Raw genomic sequence first — 15,133 nt, 5'->3', positions numbered from 1 at the left:
CCTTACAGCCTTATTCTAAAGTGGATTAAATAAATGTTTTTACCCATCAATCTACACACAAAACCCCATAATGACATAATGAAAACAGGTTAATTTTTTTTAAACAAATGTATTAAAAATTAAAAACAGAAATACCTTATTTACATAAGTATTCAGACCCTTTGCTATGAGACTCAATTTTGTTCAGCTGCATCCTGTTTCCATTGATCATCCTTGAAATGTTTCTACAACTTTATAGGAGTCCACCTGTGGTAAACTCAATTAATTGACCATGATTTTGGAAAGGCACACACACCCGTCTATATAAGGTACCACAGTTGACAGTGCACGTCAGAGCAAAAACCAAGCCATAAGGTCGAAGGAATTGTCCGTAGAGCTCTGAGACAGGATTGTGTCGAGGCACAGATCTGGGGAAGGGTACGAGAAATGTTTTGCAGCATTGAAGGTCCCCAAGAACACAGTGGCCTCCATCATTCTTAAATGGAAGAAGTTTGGAACCACCACAACTTTTCCTAGAGCTGGCTGCCCGGCCAAAGTGAGCAATCGGCGGAGAAGGGCCTTGGTCAGAGAGGTGACCAAGAACCCAATGGTCAGTCTGACAGTGCTCCAGAGTTCATCTGTGGAGACAGGAGAACCTTCCAGAAGGACAACCATCTCTGCAGCATTCCACCAATTAGGCCTTTAATGGTAGAGTGGCCAGACGGAAACCACTTCTCAGTAAAAGGCGCATGACAGGCAGCTCGGAGTTTGCCCAAAGGCACTTAAAGGACTCGCAGGCCATGAGAAACAAGAATCTCTGGTATGATGAAACCAAGATTGACATTTTTGATCTGAATGCAAAGCGTCACATCTGAAGGAAACCTGGCACCATCTCTACGGTAAAGCATGGTGGTGGCAGCATCATGCTGTGGGAATGTTTTTCAGAGGCAGGGACTGGGAGACTAGTTAGGATTGAGGGAAAGATGAACGGAGAAAAGTCCAGAGAGATCCTTGATGAGAACCTGCTCCAGAGTGCTTAGGACCTCATACTGGGGCGAAGGTTCACCTACCAACAGGACAACGACCCTAAGCACATAGCCAACAAAATGCAGGAGTAGCTTCGGGACAAGTCTCTGAATGCCCTTGAGTGGCCTAGCCAGAGCCCGGACTTGGACATGATCAAACTTCTCTTGAGAGACCTGAAAATTGCTGTGCAGCGACACTCCCCATCCAACCTGACAGACCTTGAGAGGATCTGTAGAGAAGAATGGGAGAAACTCACCAAATACAGGTGTGCCAAGCTTGCAGCTTCATACCCAAGAAGATTCAAGGCTGTAATCGCTGCCAAAAGTGCTTCAACAAAGTACTGAGTAAAGGGTCTGAATACTTATGTAAATTAGATATTTCAGTAATACATTTTATTTGTAATAAATGTGCAAACATTTCTAACAATCAGTTTTTGCTTTGTCATTATGGGGTATTGTGTGTAGATTGATGAGGGGGAAAGAATGTTTTAATACATTTTAGAATAAGGCTGTAACGTAACAAAATGTGGAAAAAGTCAAGGTCTGAATGCACTGTAGGGAATAGGGTGCCACTCTCTACTTACGTGGCGTTGCTGAAGCCTACATACTCATTTCCTGCCATCTTATTCAGGAAGTTCATGACCTGGAAATGAAACAACGAAATCAGTTAAAACTTTTTTTCTAACATACATTACCTAAAACAACCACAAAATACCCCATACAACTCCAAACAGCTGCCACAATGCACAAAAAGTTGTATTAAACTTGAGTTTACTTACATAGTCAAACTTCTCAGCATTGCTCGCTCCCTGCTGAAAAGTAATAGAAAAGGTATTAAGTCAAGTTTGTTGGACAAAGAGAAAATATTTACAGCAGAATGAAAGTAAATACATAAGCCTTGGCTTAAATAATAATGCTGTCATACACAAAAACGAATGATCAGTTTGATGCATTATAAATGCAAAGTTAACTGAGCTTCGGTGAAACCTAGACAAACATACACAATTCAACATGGATGAAGAGAATCTGACGGGTGTTAAATAGTTAAAGAGAGAAGTATAATGAATTTATAGAGTCAATAGACAGTTAATGAGTGGGCTTTGGTTGGAATCAAATTAATGAAGATGATCCGTCATAGTCACATTTTGTATTTTTGTATATAAATGTAACACTAGGTCTGGCACAATTACATATAACCGTGTAACCGACGGTCATGGTTACCATATAACCAATGGTTATGGATGAATTATAACCATCATAACCATTAAAAAATAGAATATATCAGTTATAGTTATCAGAATATACACGTTCTTTAAAAAAAATGTTTTGGGGGGCGCATTTGTGCGGTTGAGTCCGTTTCTGCCATAACAACTTTTTTGCCCCTTGCTGAAGCAAGAAAGGTGTTGTAGCAAACGATGAATAAATGTTCTTGGAACATCTAACCCTGGCAATAGGTCATACTTGCATAACTCTGATGAAAGAGATAAATGTGCGCAATTGTTCTGCATGGAATAATCGGAAATGGGTAGTTCTGACAATGCTCTTCAACAGGTGATGATATTAAAACCAAAATAGTTAACATTTATTTAATAATCCTTTGAAAGTGGCACGTAGCTACCTGTCAATGGTTTTAGCGGATCCTGGGGTCTCCTTTCACCCTAGCAGCCAAGTTGTACACTCGGCACCATATTGTGACGTTTTATTGATAACCTATTTGCCTGGTAAACTCATGGGTACACTCGTAATAGCTGCCTGGTATTGTGACGCAATAATTTCCATGGTAATGTAGAATGTTCATTGAATTTATGTTAAAGATGCACTATGCAAAAGTCGCTCCGCCATTTCCTGATTGCTACAATTCTAATAGTTCTCCTAATTTCAGTTTATGTGACAAAACAAGCAAATATAGTGTATAGTAAAAGACGCAAAAACAAAAACTAAAGAACGGGAAGCATAGAAATAACTCACAGTAGCACAGATCTACCACTTCTTTATGAATTTGGTAGGGTCGCCTAAAAGGTTACATATTGCAGCTTTAAATGTGGCTCATGCAATGGATATTTTGTAATGTCAGTTGAATCAACAAATCACACTTCCTATTTGAACGGTTATTACAGAGACTGCAGTCATTTGGCTGTCCAATTATTTTCATCCAAAATTCCATGTCCGTCACAGCCCTATTTAACACTTATTTTAGTGCCGTGCAGTGTGTGTGTGTGTGTGTGTGTGTGTGTGTGTGTGTGTGTATTATAGGCTAACACGTGTCCTGTGAACAGCTCTGTTGATAGCCTGGGAGACTAAACAGAAGAGCGGGAGGTAGAGAGGGAGCAAAGGAAGGCGCAAGGGAGGAAAAAAATTAAACGATCTTCCTTGTCACTTGATCTAGTATGCTCTTATTTCTTTACTATTACTGGCTTTGCTAGACATTGTCAAAACAAAAAAGGCATGCATGTCTATTGACTTCAGCCTGCTTCATATATTCAGAGAAAAATACTTTGCTTCCAGACAGCATTCTAACATATGTATCGGTACACATAACCAAGTAAAACAAAAAATTACAGTGGTATGTTGAAAGAGATGCTAAATGGGGCTATCGATGCATCTTTTCTATCCGGGCTTGTTCAATGGGAGGGAGAAAAGGAAGAAAAATGACCAACGTCATTTACCAACGACATGGCAGTGGTGGTCATAATATCCCACCGTTCCTAAGTCTGCAAAATATGCAACAACATACACAAAAAAAAGACACACGAAGCCATCAAAACCATGGTTACATAGTCGGGGTGTGGCCCCGGTGGCGTTGTCATGGACACACAGTGGGGTGTGTAAGCCCAACATATTTCCTGTGAGTGGTGTAATCAGCTCTACACTATGCTATATGATGCACATGCGGGTACATACTGAGAGAGACAGGGCATTGAGAGGGACACAGACATAGTTATCTATTAAGTGACACATAGACGACAAGTAAAGACAAAACCACTGGATTTTTCGATGTTTCACAGGCAAAATGTATGAACAGAAAGAACCCACCCACATATGACCTTGTCAATGAATGGAGGAGAATGCAGCTTGCTCAGGAGTAGCTGTTATACTCGCAGTGCCTGTGTAATGTTGTGGAAAAAACTCACATGGGAATAAAATGGACACCCAGACAGAGTAACAACACCTTTCAAATCAACTCCATGCGTGGCTTAACCCAATAAAAACATGTACCTTTCAGTGTGTGTGTGTGTGTGTGTGTGTGTATAGTATGTGGTGTGTGCTCCTGTTTCCATGTACAGGTATGTGAAGGCGTAGCCTCTCCGTGGGGGGGTGTGTGCATACTCTGTATACACTTAGCTGCTTGGTAGGCCAACATGCGGGTCTCGATTTCCATAGCCGATTCGTGTCCATCAGTCACACACCACGAAGTCTGGTAGGACATACACGAGCACTTGGAAAAGTAATGGACATCTCCATCTGTTTATCATTTGGTGCATAATATTTCAACGAAAGGGGGGGGGGGGGTCAGTATAATGGATGAGTTGTTTCACGAAATGGCGCCGGAGGCTTGACCAATTGTGCACATAATATTTCTGCCACCGTCTCTTATGACCGAAAAGAGCTTCTGGGTATCAGGACAGCGATTACTCTGCTCGTACTGGACGAACATTTTTTCTTTAACGAATCAGACGCAAAGGATTTACTTCAGGCACCCGACAAGGCCCAAATCCCCGTCATTCGCATGAAGAAGAGACAGCGATATCGGGGACGTAGGTCAGGGTGCCTTGTAAAGTTCCGAAGGCGAGTGGGTAATCTGCCTCTACTATCAGTCCTATTAGCCAACGTGCAATCATTGGATAATAAAATGGATGAGCTCCAATCAAGACCATCCTACCAACAGGACATTAAAAACTGTAATATCTTATGTTTCACTGAGTCGTGGCTGAACGACGACATGGATAACATACAGCTGGCTGGGTATTCGGTGCATCGGCAAGATAGCACAGCTGCCTCCGGTAAGACAAGGTGTGGCTGTCTGTGTCTATTTGTAAATAACAGCTAGAAATCTAATATTAAGGAAGTCTCAAGGTTTTTCTCGCCTGAGGTAGAGTATCTCATGAGAAGCTGTAGACCACACTATTTACCAAGACAGTTTATCTATATTTGTCACCACAAACCGATGCTGGCACTAAGACCGCACTCAACAAGCTGTATAAGGCCATAAGCAAACAAGAAAATGCTCATCCAGAGGTGGCGCTCCTAATGGCAGGGGACTTTAATGCAGGGAAACTTAACCTCTTGGGGCTAGGTGGGACGCTAGCGTGCCACCTGTGGTGCACTCCATCAACAGCAGGTGCATTTCAAGAGCGGCAAATTTGAATCCAAATAAATGTCAAAATTCAAATTTTTCAAAAATACAACTATGTTACACCATTTGAAAGATAAACATCTCCTTAATCTAACCACGTTTTACGATTTCAAAAAGGTTTTACGGCGAAAGCATAAATTTAGAGTATGTTAGGACAGTACATTTACAAGAGTTGTGTGTAATGTTTTGTCAAGTCAAAGACAGGGTCACCAAAACCATAAAACCAGCTAAAATGATACACTAACCTTTTACAATCTCCATCAGATGACACTCCTAGGACATTATGTTAGACAATGCATGCATTTTTAGTTCTATCAAGTTCATATTTATATACAAAAACAGCGTTTTACTATGGCATTGATGTTGAGGAAATCGTTTCCCTCCAATAACCGGCAGTCAAGTCAGCGTCAGAAATTAAATAATTAAAATTAGAAAACATTGTTAAAATATTATATTGTCATTTAAAGAATTATAGATTTACATCTTTTGAACGCAATCAACTTGCCAGATTTAAAAATAACCTTACTGGGAAATCACACTTTGCAATAATCTGAGCACTGTGCCCAGAAAAATACGCGTTGCGATACAGACTAGACGTCATGTTGGGGAGATCTAAAATCGAAAATACTATGTAAATAATCCATTACCTTTGATTCTCTTCATCAGATGTCACTTCCAGGTATCACAGGTCCATAACGAATGTAGTTTTGTTCAAAAAAGCTCATCATTTATGTCCAAAAATCTCCGTCTCGTTAGCACATGATGTAAGCCAGCCGGACTTCTCGTCATGAACGAGGGAAAAAATATATTTCCGTTCGTTCAAACATGTCAAACGTTGTATAGCATAAATCATTAGGGCCTTTTTTAACCAGAACATGAATAATATTCAAGGTGGACGAATGCATAGCCTTTTATAACGTATTGGAACGAGGGTACCCAACATGAAGTAGCGCGCCAGGTGTCTAATGGGACATCACCGTTCCATGGCTCTTGTTCGGTCAGATCTCCCTCCAGAAGACTCAAAACACTTTGTAAAGGCTGGTGACATCTAGTGGAAGCAATAGGAAGTGCCAAAATATTCCTAAACCCCTGTGTCTTTCAATGGGATAGCTTTAAAGTCAATACAACACATCAGGTATCCACTTCCTGTCAGAAAATGTCTCAGGGTTTTGCCTGCCAAATGAGTTCTGTTATACTCACAGACACCATTCAAACAGTTTTGGAAACTTTAGAGTGTTTTCTATCCATATATAATAAGTATATGCATATTCTAGTTACTGGGTAGGATTAGTAACCAGATTAAATCGGGTACATTTTTTTTATCCAGACGTGCAAATGCTGCCCCCTAGACCCAACAGGTTAAATCCGGTTGACCCATTTTCTACCAGCATGTTACATGTGCAACCAGAGAGAAGAAAAAAAATCAAAAATCAAATCAAAAACTCTAGACCACCTTCACTCCACACACAGAGACGCGTACAAAGCTCTCACTCGCCCTCCATTTGGCAAATCTGACCATATCTCTATCCTCCTGATTCCGAAAGCAGGAAGTAACAGTGACCCGCTCAATATAGAAGTGATCAGATGACGCAGATGCTAAGCTACAGGACTGTTTTGCTAGCCCAGACTGGAATATGTTCCCGGGATTCATCCGATGGCATTGAGGAGTACACCACATCAGTCACTGGCTTCATAAATAAGTGCATCGATGACGTCGTCCCCACAGTGACCGTACATACATACCCCAACCAGAAGCCATGAATTACAGGGAACATTTGCACTGAGGTAAAGGGTAGAGCTGCCGCTTTCAAGGAACGGGACTCTAACCCGGAAGCTTATAAGAAATCCCGCTATGCCCTCCGACAAACCATCAAACAGACAAAGCATCAATACAGGACTAAGATCAAATCGTACTACACCGGCTCCGACGCTCGTCGGATGTGGCAGGGCTTTCAAAATATTACGAACTACAAAAGGGAAGCACAGCTGCGAGCTTCCCAGTGACACAAGCGTACTAGACGAGCTAAATGACTTTGAAGCTCGCTTCGAGGCAAGCAACACTGAAGCATGCATGAGAGCATAGCTGTTCCGGACGACTGTGTGATCACGCTCTCAGCAGCCGATGTAAATAAGACCTTTAAACAGGTCATCATTCACAAGGCCGCAGGGCCAGACGGATTACCAGGACGTGTACTCCAAGCATGCGCTGACAAGCGTCATCACTGACATTTTCAACCTGTCACTGACTGAGTCTTTAAAACCAACATGTTTCAAGCAGTACACCACAGTCCCTGTGCCCAAGAATGCTAAGGTAACCTGCCTAAATGACTACCGACCCATAGCACTCACGTGTGTAGCCATGAAGTACTTTGAAAGGCTGGTCATGGCTCACATCAACACCATTATCCCAGAAACCCTAGACCACCTCCAATTTGCATACCGCCCCAACAGATCCACAGACGATGCAATCTCTATTGCACTCCACACTGCCCTTTCCCACCTGGACAAAAGGAACACCTACGTGAGAATGGTATTCATTGACTACACCTCAGCGTTCAACACCATAGTGCCCTCAAAGCTCATCACTAAGCTAAGGACCCTGGGACTAAACACCTCCCTCTGCAACTGGATCCTGGACTTCCTGACGGGCTGCCTCCAGGTGGTAGGGGTAGGTAACACATCCGCCACGCTGATCCAAAACACGGGGGCCCCTCAGGTGTGCGTGCTCAGTCCCCTCCTGTATTCCCTGTTCACTCTTGACAGCAAGGCCAAGCACAACTCCAACACCATCATTAAGTTTGCAGATGACAACAGTGGTAGACCTGATCACCGACAACAATGAGACAGCCTATAGGGAGGAGGTCAGAGACCTGACAGTGTGGTGCCAGGATAACAACCTCTCCCTCAACATGATCAAGACAAAGGCGCTGATTGTGGACTATTGTAAAAGGAGGACCGAGCACGCCCCCCATTCTCATCAACGGGGCTGTGGTGGAGCAGGTTGAGAGCTTCAAGTTCCTTGGTGTCCACATCACCAGCAAGCGATCATGGTCCAAACACACCAAGACAGTCGTGAAGAGGGCACGACAACGCCTATTCCCACTCAGGAGACTGAAAAGATTTGCCATGGGTCCTCAGATCCTCAAAAGGTTATACAGCTGCACCATCGAGTGCATCCTGACTGGTTGCATCACCGCCTGGTACGGCAACTGCTCAGCCTCCCTCTGCAAGGCACTACAGAGGGTAGTGCGTACGGCCCAGTACATCACTGTGGCCAAGCTTCCTGCCATCCGGGGCCTCTATACCAGGTGGTGTCAGAGGAAGGCCCTAAAAATTGCCAAAGACTCAAGCCACCCTAGTCATAGACTGTTCTCTCTGCTACCGCACGGCAAACGACACCGGAGTGCGAAGTCTAAGTCCAAAAGGCTTCTTAACAGCTTCTACTCCCAAGCAATAAGACACATGAATAGCTAATCAAATGGTACCCGGACTCTTTCTGACAGTGAGTGGCGGGTCAACAACAAGCCTGCTCCCAGATCTGTTTGTGCTTTCTTGCCAACTCCTATAGTCGATGTCACGCAAATGACCATAGGAGATGGGGAGACCGCACAAACAGATCAGACCAAACAACATACGTGTCCTATAGTCCCAGAAAAAGTAGCCTAATCCTCAGAGGAGCTCCTAGAACAATGGTCAATTCCACAACAAAACAAGCCTCACATTAATGTTCAACGAGTCTCAACAAGCAACGAGAACAGACAATCACTTCTGTGATGTTTGCATTTACTCTGTTCCTATTGGTCCATCCTCTCCAAAGAGCAGACAGATGAGGTGACACCCTCCTGTCCTCAGGAGTCGAGAGACGACAACAATGAGAAGATGAGAGAGACAGTTTATTAGGTCTAGACAGGTGTGGAGAGGCACAGAAGACTGGGGTTAAGCTAATGACTACACAACTAGAAAAAAAGGGTTCCAAAAGAGTTCCTCAGCTGTCCCCATAGGAGAACCCTATATTTTGGGTTTCATGTAGAACCCTCTGTGGAAATGGTTTTACATGGAACCCAAAAGGACTCTTCCCTCGAACCAAAAAGGGTTATCCTAAGGGGACAGCTGAAGTATCATTTAAGGTTCCTAGTATCTTTTTTTGTAATAGTGTAGCAAACCTCTTAGAGGGACACCAAAAGCTAGCACTAGCTTCTCCGATTGACCAGCTCAGGATCAATGCCTGTTTAAAGAGGAAAAATTGTTTCCATGAAGAAAAGAGAGTGAACCAAATAAGTAGATGGAATAAGTTTAGCGGCTTTTGAAATATATTTGACAAGTCATGCTTATTTAATGGAATTAAATTGGTGCGTGAGTAAATTCGTTATGCATTTTATTTAATCACACGCGCATATCATACAGATGCAGCGCCTTTGAGTGAAAAATCTGTCAGACAGCACGATAGTTGCTGCTCTAGGTCCTCAAACAGCTCTTTCCTTGCTGCTGGAGTGAAAGGTGCTTTTATAAACCCAATCATTGCGTAACAACTCTAAAGGCAATCACCTTTAGAGTTGACTATTATTAGTCAAGGCAATCACCTTTAGAGTTGACTATTATTAGTCAAGGCAATCACCTTTAGAGTTGACTATTATTAGTCAAGGCAATCACCTTTAGACTATTATTATTTCTCAACTAGTAATTATTCGCCTGTGCATAGGTAACAGAAGGCAGGTTTCATTCACGCGTCACACGACTTTGCAATGAGCTGGAGGCAGTATGCATTTTGAAAACATGTACTTAATTGTTTGAAACCTGAACGTTTTACTACATATTATGTATCCGACCATATCCGTGGCATTTGGAAGTCTTCCATATGCCATTGAAAGCAGTAGCCTATTTGTCTCATGTTCTATTCGTTTTCAAATCAACTTTATTTAATTGTCCAGTAGCCAAAGGCACAATCCTAGTCATATTAGCAACCCATGCTAGTCTTTGCATCTTTAGATCTCCCCTCTTTCTACATTTCTAATGGATATTTTCATCTCTGTGGTTTCCCACTGATTGCATAATGGAATGAACATCCGCGCCTAGCCTACTGCCTTGTCTGCATTGCTGCGCTTATAATGTGAAGATAATAGTTTATCAACATTTTAAGCTAAATGTTCTGATCTGTTGTATCAGCCTCATTGCTTTTTAACGTTGTTTTATGGAGCCTACTGGTTGTATTACTTTGGGATCTATAGTCCCACAACTGTCCCAGAGTCAGTTTGGAATAGGCTATTTCTTTCTTGCCAAGCTGACCAATAAAATAGGTCAACTTTTCTACCATAGGGGACAGTAGATTGACAGACTAGTGATTTGACTATTCGTTACTCGTCTTGTTGGCTGAGGAAAAGTACATGTGGACAGTTACTCTTCAAAGTGCGCATCGGAATTCGGTAAGAAGGATGCACGTCGTTGCATCCTCGAGTTGCATGTTCTGTTAAGATTAATTACCCTAATCTAAATGGGATTTCTGTACTTCTGAGCACCGTGGGTAGACGGCCTAACCAAGTTACGCACCCAATGCATATGGGGTCTGATAAATTGAAATGCTGCCAGGCAAATGTCCAGTGCCGCAATTTACTAACGAAAACCCTGCTTGGCGGGCTCAGCTAAAGCGCTCCATGATCACGCTGACATAGCTTTGTCTGTTTGTGTGTGTGTGTCTGCCTTTCTGTCTGTCTGTATGTGTGTGTGTGTGTGTGTGTGTCTTTCTGTTTGTCCATCCAGGTTATTAACACCGGGGGCGGCAAAATCATGTCCCAGTGTGCCTGCCCTAAATCCCTCTCAGGGAGGATTACGACAGGCCTTAATCGCCATGGCAATCACCTAGCAGTCAACTTCATGCCTCTCTGTTAAGTCAAGAGGTGTTCTCTCAGACAAACATACGATGATGATGACAAACTAGGTTAACCCCCCTTGAGGCATTCCAAACATTATCTGTCTACCACACTGACCCTGACTCTGTTTATCAATATCGCAAGCAATAACAGACTAAGCTAATTTTGTACATACCTACAGTAAAAAAGAGAAACAATCTACCAAATCTATTCATTTATAATGTTTATTACTTCTCCCTGCCATTATCATTCACCTAATTGCTAACACATGATGGGGTCCCTGGGTCGCCGGTGTGCCATGACTGGGGCCCCTGGGCAAGAAAAGGTTGAAGACCCCAGTGTTAGATCGCGGCGCTCGTCACTAATCAAATATCGACGCTGGGACAGAGTGAACAAGGCAAATGTACCTTATCTGGGCCGGAGGTCATTGGTATGAACTATGAATGAGATACAGTAAAAATACACAGAAACACAAGTGGATTCTTACCTTTATCAGTGAGGTGCAAACAATAGCGCCGGCGTTCACCATGGGGTTGTGGGGCTTATCTGGAATAAAAAAATGGAAAAAAATATACACCAACTTAAAATATTGATTACAAGTCTCAAAGACCTAAAGTGGGAAGGATTCCTTGCAGAGCCTTTTCAAAAATGTACTAAGGTATCGGTTATAAATGCTTGCTACGAAGAATGTCGGAGTGACGTGGCTTTCATTGTAAAATGATATACAAATTCATAGAACCATATCAAACACAGACCACTGTCGACACTAGAAAATCCATAAATAATTTAGCAAACCTTTTTTAAATGTATTGTAATGAAATGGATATGCAAATGTCATTTGGCATAGAGCGCTGAGAACAGACGCAAGCCTGCACTTGAATCAATCAGGTTTGTTATTCAAACATGACAGACCAACACTTTCTCTCTGACTACTTAGATACTAATGAGATTTGTCAGGGTTAGGGGCAAAGTGAAATGAACACTAAACAAACAATATGATCTGGGTCCTGCTCAATGTCCAAATGTCAAGGCTACTTCTCTCGCTGCAGTGAGTCTTAACCTCCTTACATAACGGTCACCAAATTGACATAGCTATCCTGGCACCTGCACCAGGCCCACATGGCCCACGCAGACAGGGGATGATAAAGACCAGGGCCCGTATCCACAAAGTGTCTGAAAGTAGAAGTGCTGATCTAGGATCTGTCCATATAAAAATCGCATTTATTATGATCTAAAAGGCTAAACTGATCATAGATCAGCACTCTTACTCTGAGAAGCTTTGAGGATATGGGCCCAGACTGCTCCGCAGATGTGCACCAGCGCTAAGGATTATGGGGTTTCAGTGACTGTGAACGCAACCCTGAGACAGTTAGTGCCTTCAGATAGTATTCATACCCCTTGAATAATTCCACATTTTGTTGTTACTGCTTGAATTAAAAATGGATACAATTTATATTTTTACCACCCATTTACACACAATACCCCATAATGACAAAGTACATTTTTTGTTGTTTAAAATTTTGCAAATGTATTGAGAATGAAATAAAGAAACACCTCCTGAGTCAATACTTTGTAGAAGCACCTTTGGCAGCGATTACAGCAGTGAATCTTTCTGGGTAAGTCTCAAAGAGCTTTCCACACCTGGATTGTGCAATATTTTCACATTAATCTTTTCAAAATTCTTCAAGCTCTGTCAAAATTGATTGTTGATCATTGCTAGACAACCATTTGTAGGTCTTGCAATAGATGTTCAATTAGATTTAAGTCAAAACTAACTCAGACACTCAGGAACATTCAATGTCTACTTGGTAAGCAACTCCAGTATATATTTAGCCTTGTGTTTCAGGTTATTGTCCTGATGAAAGGTGAATTAATCTCAGTGTCTGTTGGAAAGCAGACTGAACCAGGTTTTCCTTTAAGATGTTGCTACTGAAAAACTCCCCAGTCCTTAACGATTACAAGCACACCCATAACATGATGCAGCCACCACTATGCTTGAAAATATGGAGAGAGGTACTCAGTAAAATGTTGTATTGGAATTGCCCCAAACATAGCATTTTGTATTCAGGACAAAAGGTTAATTGCTTTGCTACTTAAAAAAACAAAACAGTTTTACTATAGAGCCTTGTCGCAAACAGGATGCATTTTTAGGAATATCTGACAATTAGGTTAGTATTGTGGAGTAACTACAATGTTGTTGATCCATCTTCACATGTATCCTATCACAGCCATTAAACTCTGTAACCGTTTTAAAGTCACCATTGGCCTCATGGTGAAATCCCTAAGCGGTTTCCTTCCTCTCCGGCAACTGAGTTAGGAAGGACGTCTGTATCTTTGTAATGACTGGGTGTATTGATACAGCATCCAAAGTGTAATTAATAACCTCACCATGCTCAAAGGGATATTCAATGTATGTAATAAGTGCCCTTCTTTGTGAAGCATTTGAAAACCTCCCTAGTCTTTGTGGTTGAATCCGTGTTTAAAATTCACTGCTTCACTGAGGGACCTTACAGATAATTGCGTGTGGGGTACAGAGATGAAGTAGTAAAAAAAATCATTTTAAACACTATTATTGGACACAGAGTGAGTCCATGCAACTTATTATGTGACTTGTTAAGCACATTTTTATTCTGGTATTTACACATTTTTATAATTTTTTATCCATAACAAAGGGGTTGAATACTTACTGACTCAAGACATTTCAGCTTTTCATTTTGAAATAATTTGTAAAAACAATTCAGGCTATAACACAAAACGTGGAAAAGGTCAAGGGGTGTTAATCCTTTCTGAAGGCACTGTAGAGTACGTCATTACATACTGTATCTTTCTTATGACGAGTGCAAATTTAACAGAGTTGTCAAAATGTCAGTAGGAACTAAATGGGAGAAAACGTATTGAAATGGAGGAGGTAATACCTGAACATATCCAATAAAAATGTAGCGTTTTTTAATGTTTGCTCTGATTTACCAGCACAGGCATATCCCATTTCTTGGGGTGAGGAGGACAGTGAAATGTATCCTCCATTTGGTAGTCAAATGTGTTGAGGGAATGAAGGTCACCTATACTTTGACTACATAATGTGTGTGTAGGAAAACATTGAGGTTTCCATATGGCCAGCTAGGACACACACACACCTTTGGGACTCTTGACAGGTTCTCTTTCTTCTATTCCTGGGTCACCATTGATCTTTCTATTGGTATTCTGAGAGGGAGCTAGACGTAGAATCATAGGTGGAAAAGCAAGCAGGAGGACACTGAGCCCCCCCCGACTCCTCATCATACGTCAGCCCACCCCTACTGAGCAGAGGGAGGGAATGGCCTCTGAATCATTCAAGTTTCACCCTGTCGCCATAGCAACAGTTGTCGAAAAGGCCAAGTTGGATTGAAAATAGACTAAGGCGGTTGGGGTTGGTGTGTTGCAAGTAAGGGCCTCTCCCCACTCTTTTTATTGGCGATGTCAACATTTACAACTAAGCCTTGTATTCCGTGGTGGATGTGTCATCAGCTGGAGAGACCTTAGAAAGCAGTGGCATCTATAACCGTGTTGGATGGATGATGACGCTCGAGGCATCGATGTGTAGACAGAGGGGACTGGGGAAAGAGACATCACTTGTGGGCTATTCATCAAAAGCACTTAAGAGGAGAAATAATCAAACAAAGGGGATGGCGAGAGGACAGGGGCGTTCAAAGGCAAAGTGGCTATGGCGTACGTTGATCTATGACCTAGCTACGTCATACTGCTCAGAAAAATATATTTATTTATTTATTTTAGATGTCTGGACACAGGTGGGAAAAAAACTGTCCACTGCAACACAGTGATGCTGTACCTGCCTATTTACCTGACCTGTAATGATTTGAAATAACATTTGATGACAGGGATACAGAATTTAACGGTGTGATTTGGATTCAACA

At 42.0% G+C, this 15,133-nt stretch overlaps 1 protein-coding gene across 7 annotated transcripts in view; it reads right to left on the bottom strand.

The window, feature by feature from the left end:
• The window catches only part of LOC106586143 (glutaminase kidney isoform, mitochondrial-like), a 61,679-nt gene that overhangs the window by 18,861 nt on the left and 27,685 nt on the right, over positions 1-15,133 (bottom strand). For 5 of the 7 annotated variants that reach the window (XM_014173044.2, XM_014173045.2, XM_014173040.2 and 2 more), the window contains exons 7-9: positions 11,710-11,768; positions 1,784-1,816; positions 1,589-1,647 (exon numbers count right to left, since the gene is read on the bottom strand). In XM_014173044.2, coding sequence (XP_014028519.1) covers positions 1,589-1,647; positions 1,784-1,816; positions 11,710-11,768 — 151 coding nt within the window. The remainder of the gene's footprint in view (positions 1-1,588; positions 1,648-1,783; positions 1,817-11,709; positions 11,769-15,133) is intronic. The other 2 variants (XM_014173041.2, XM_014173043.2) reach the window with 1 other exon arrangement.

This window comes from Salmo salar, chromosome ssa25 (genome assembly GCF_905237065.1).
Source record: "Salmo salar chromosome ssa25, Ssal_v3.1, whole genome shotgun sequence".
NCBI classification, from domain to species: Eukaryota; Metazoa; Chordata; class Actinopteri; order Salmoniformes; family Salmonidae; genus Salmo; species Salmo salar.
The sequence above is the reverse complement of the archived record's forward strand: the minus strand, read 5'-3'. Positions and strand labels throughout refer to the sequence as shown.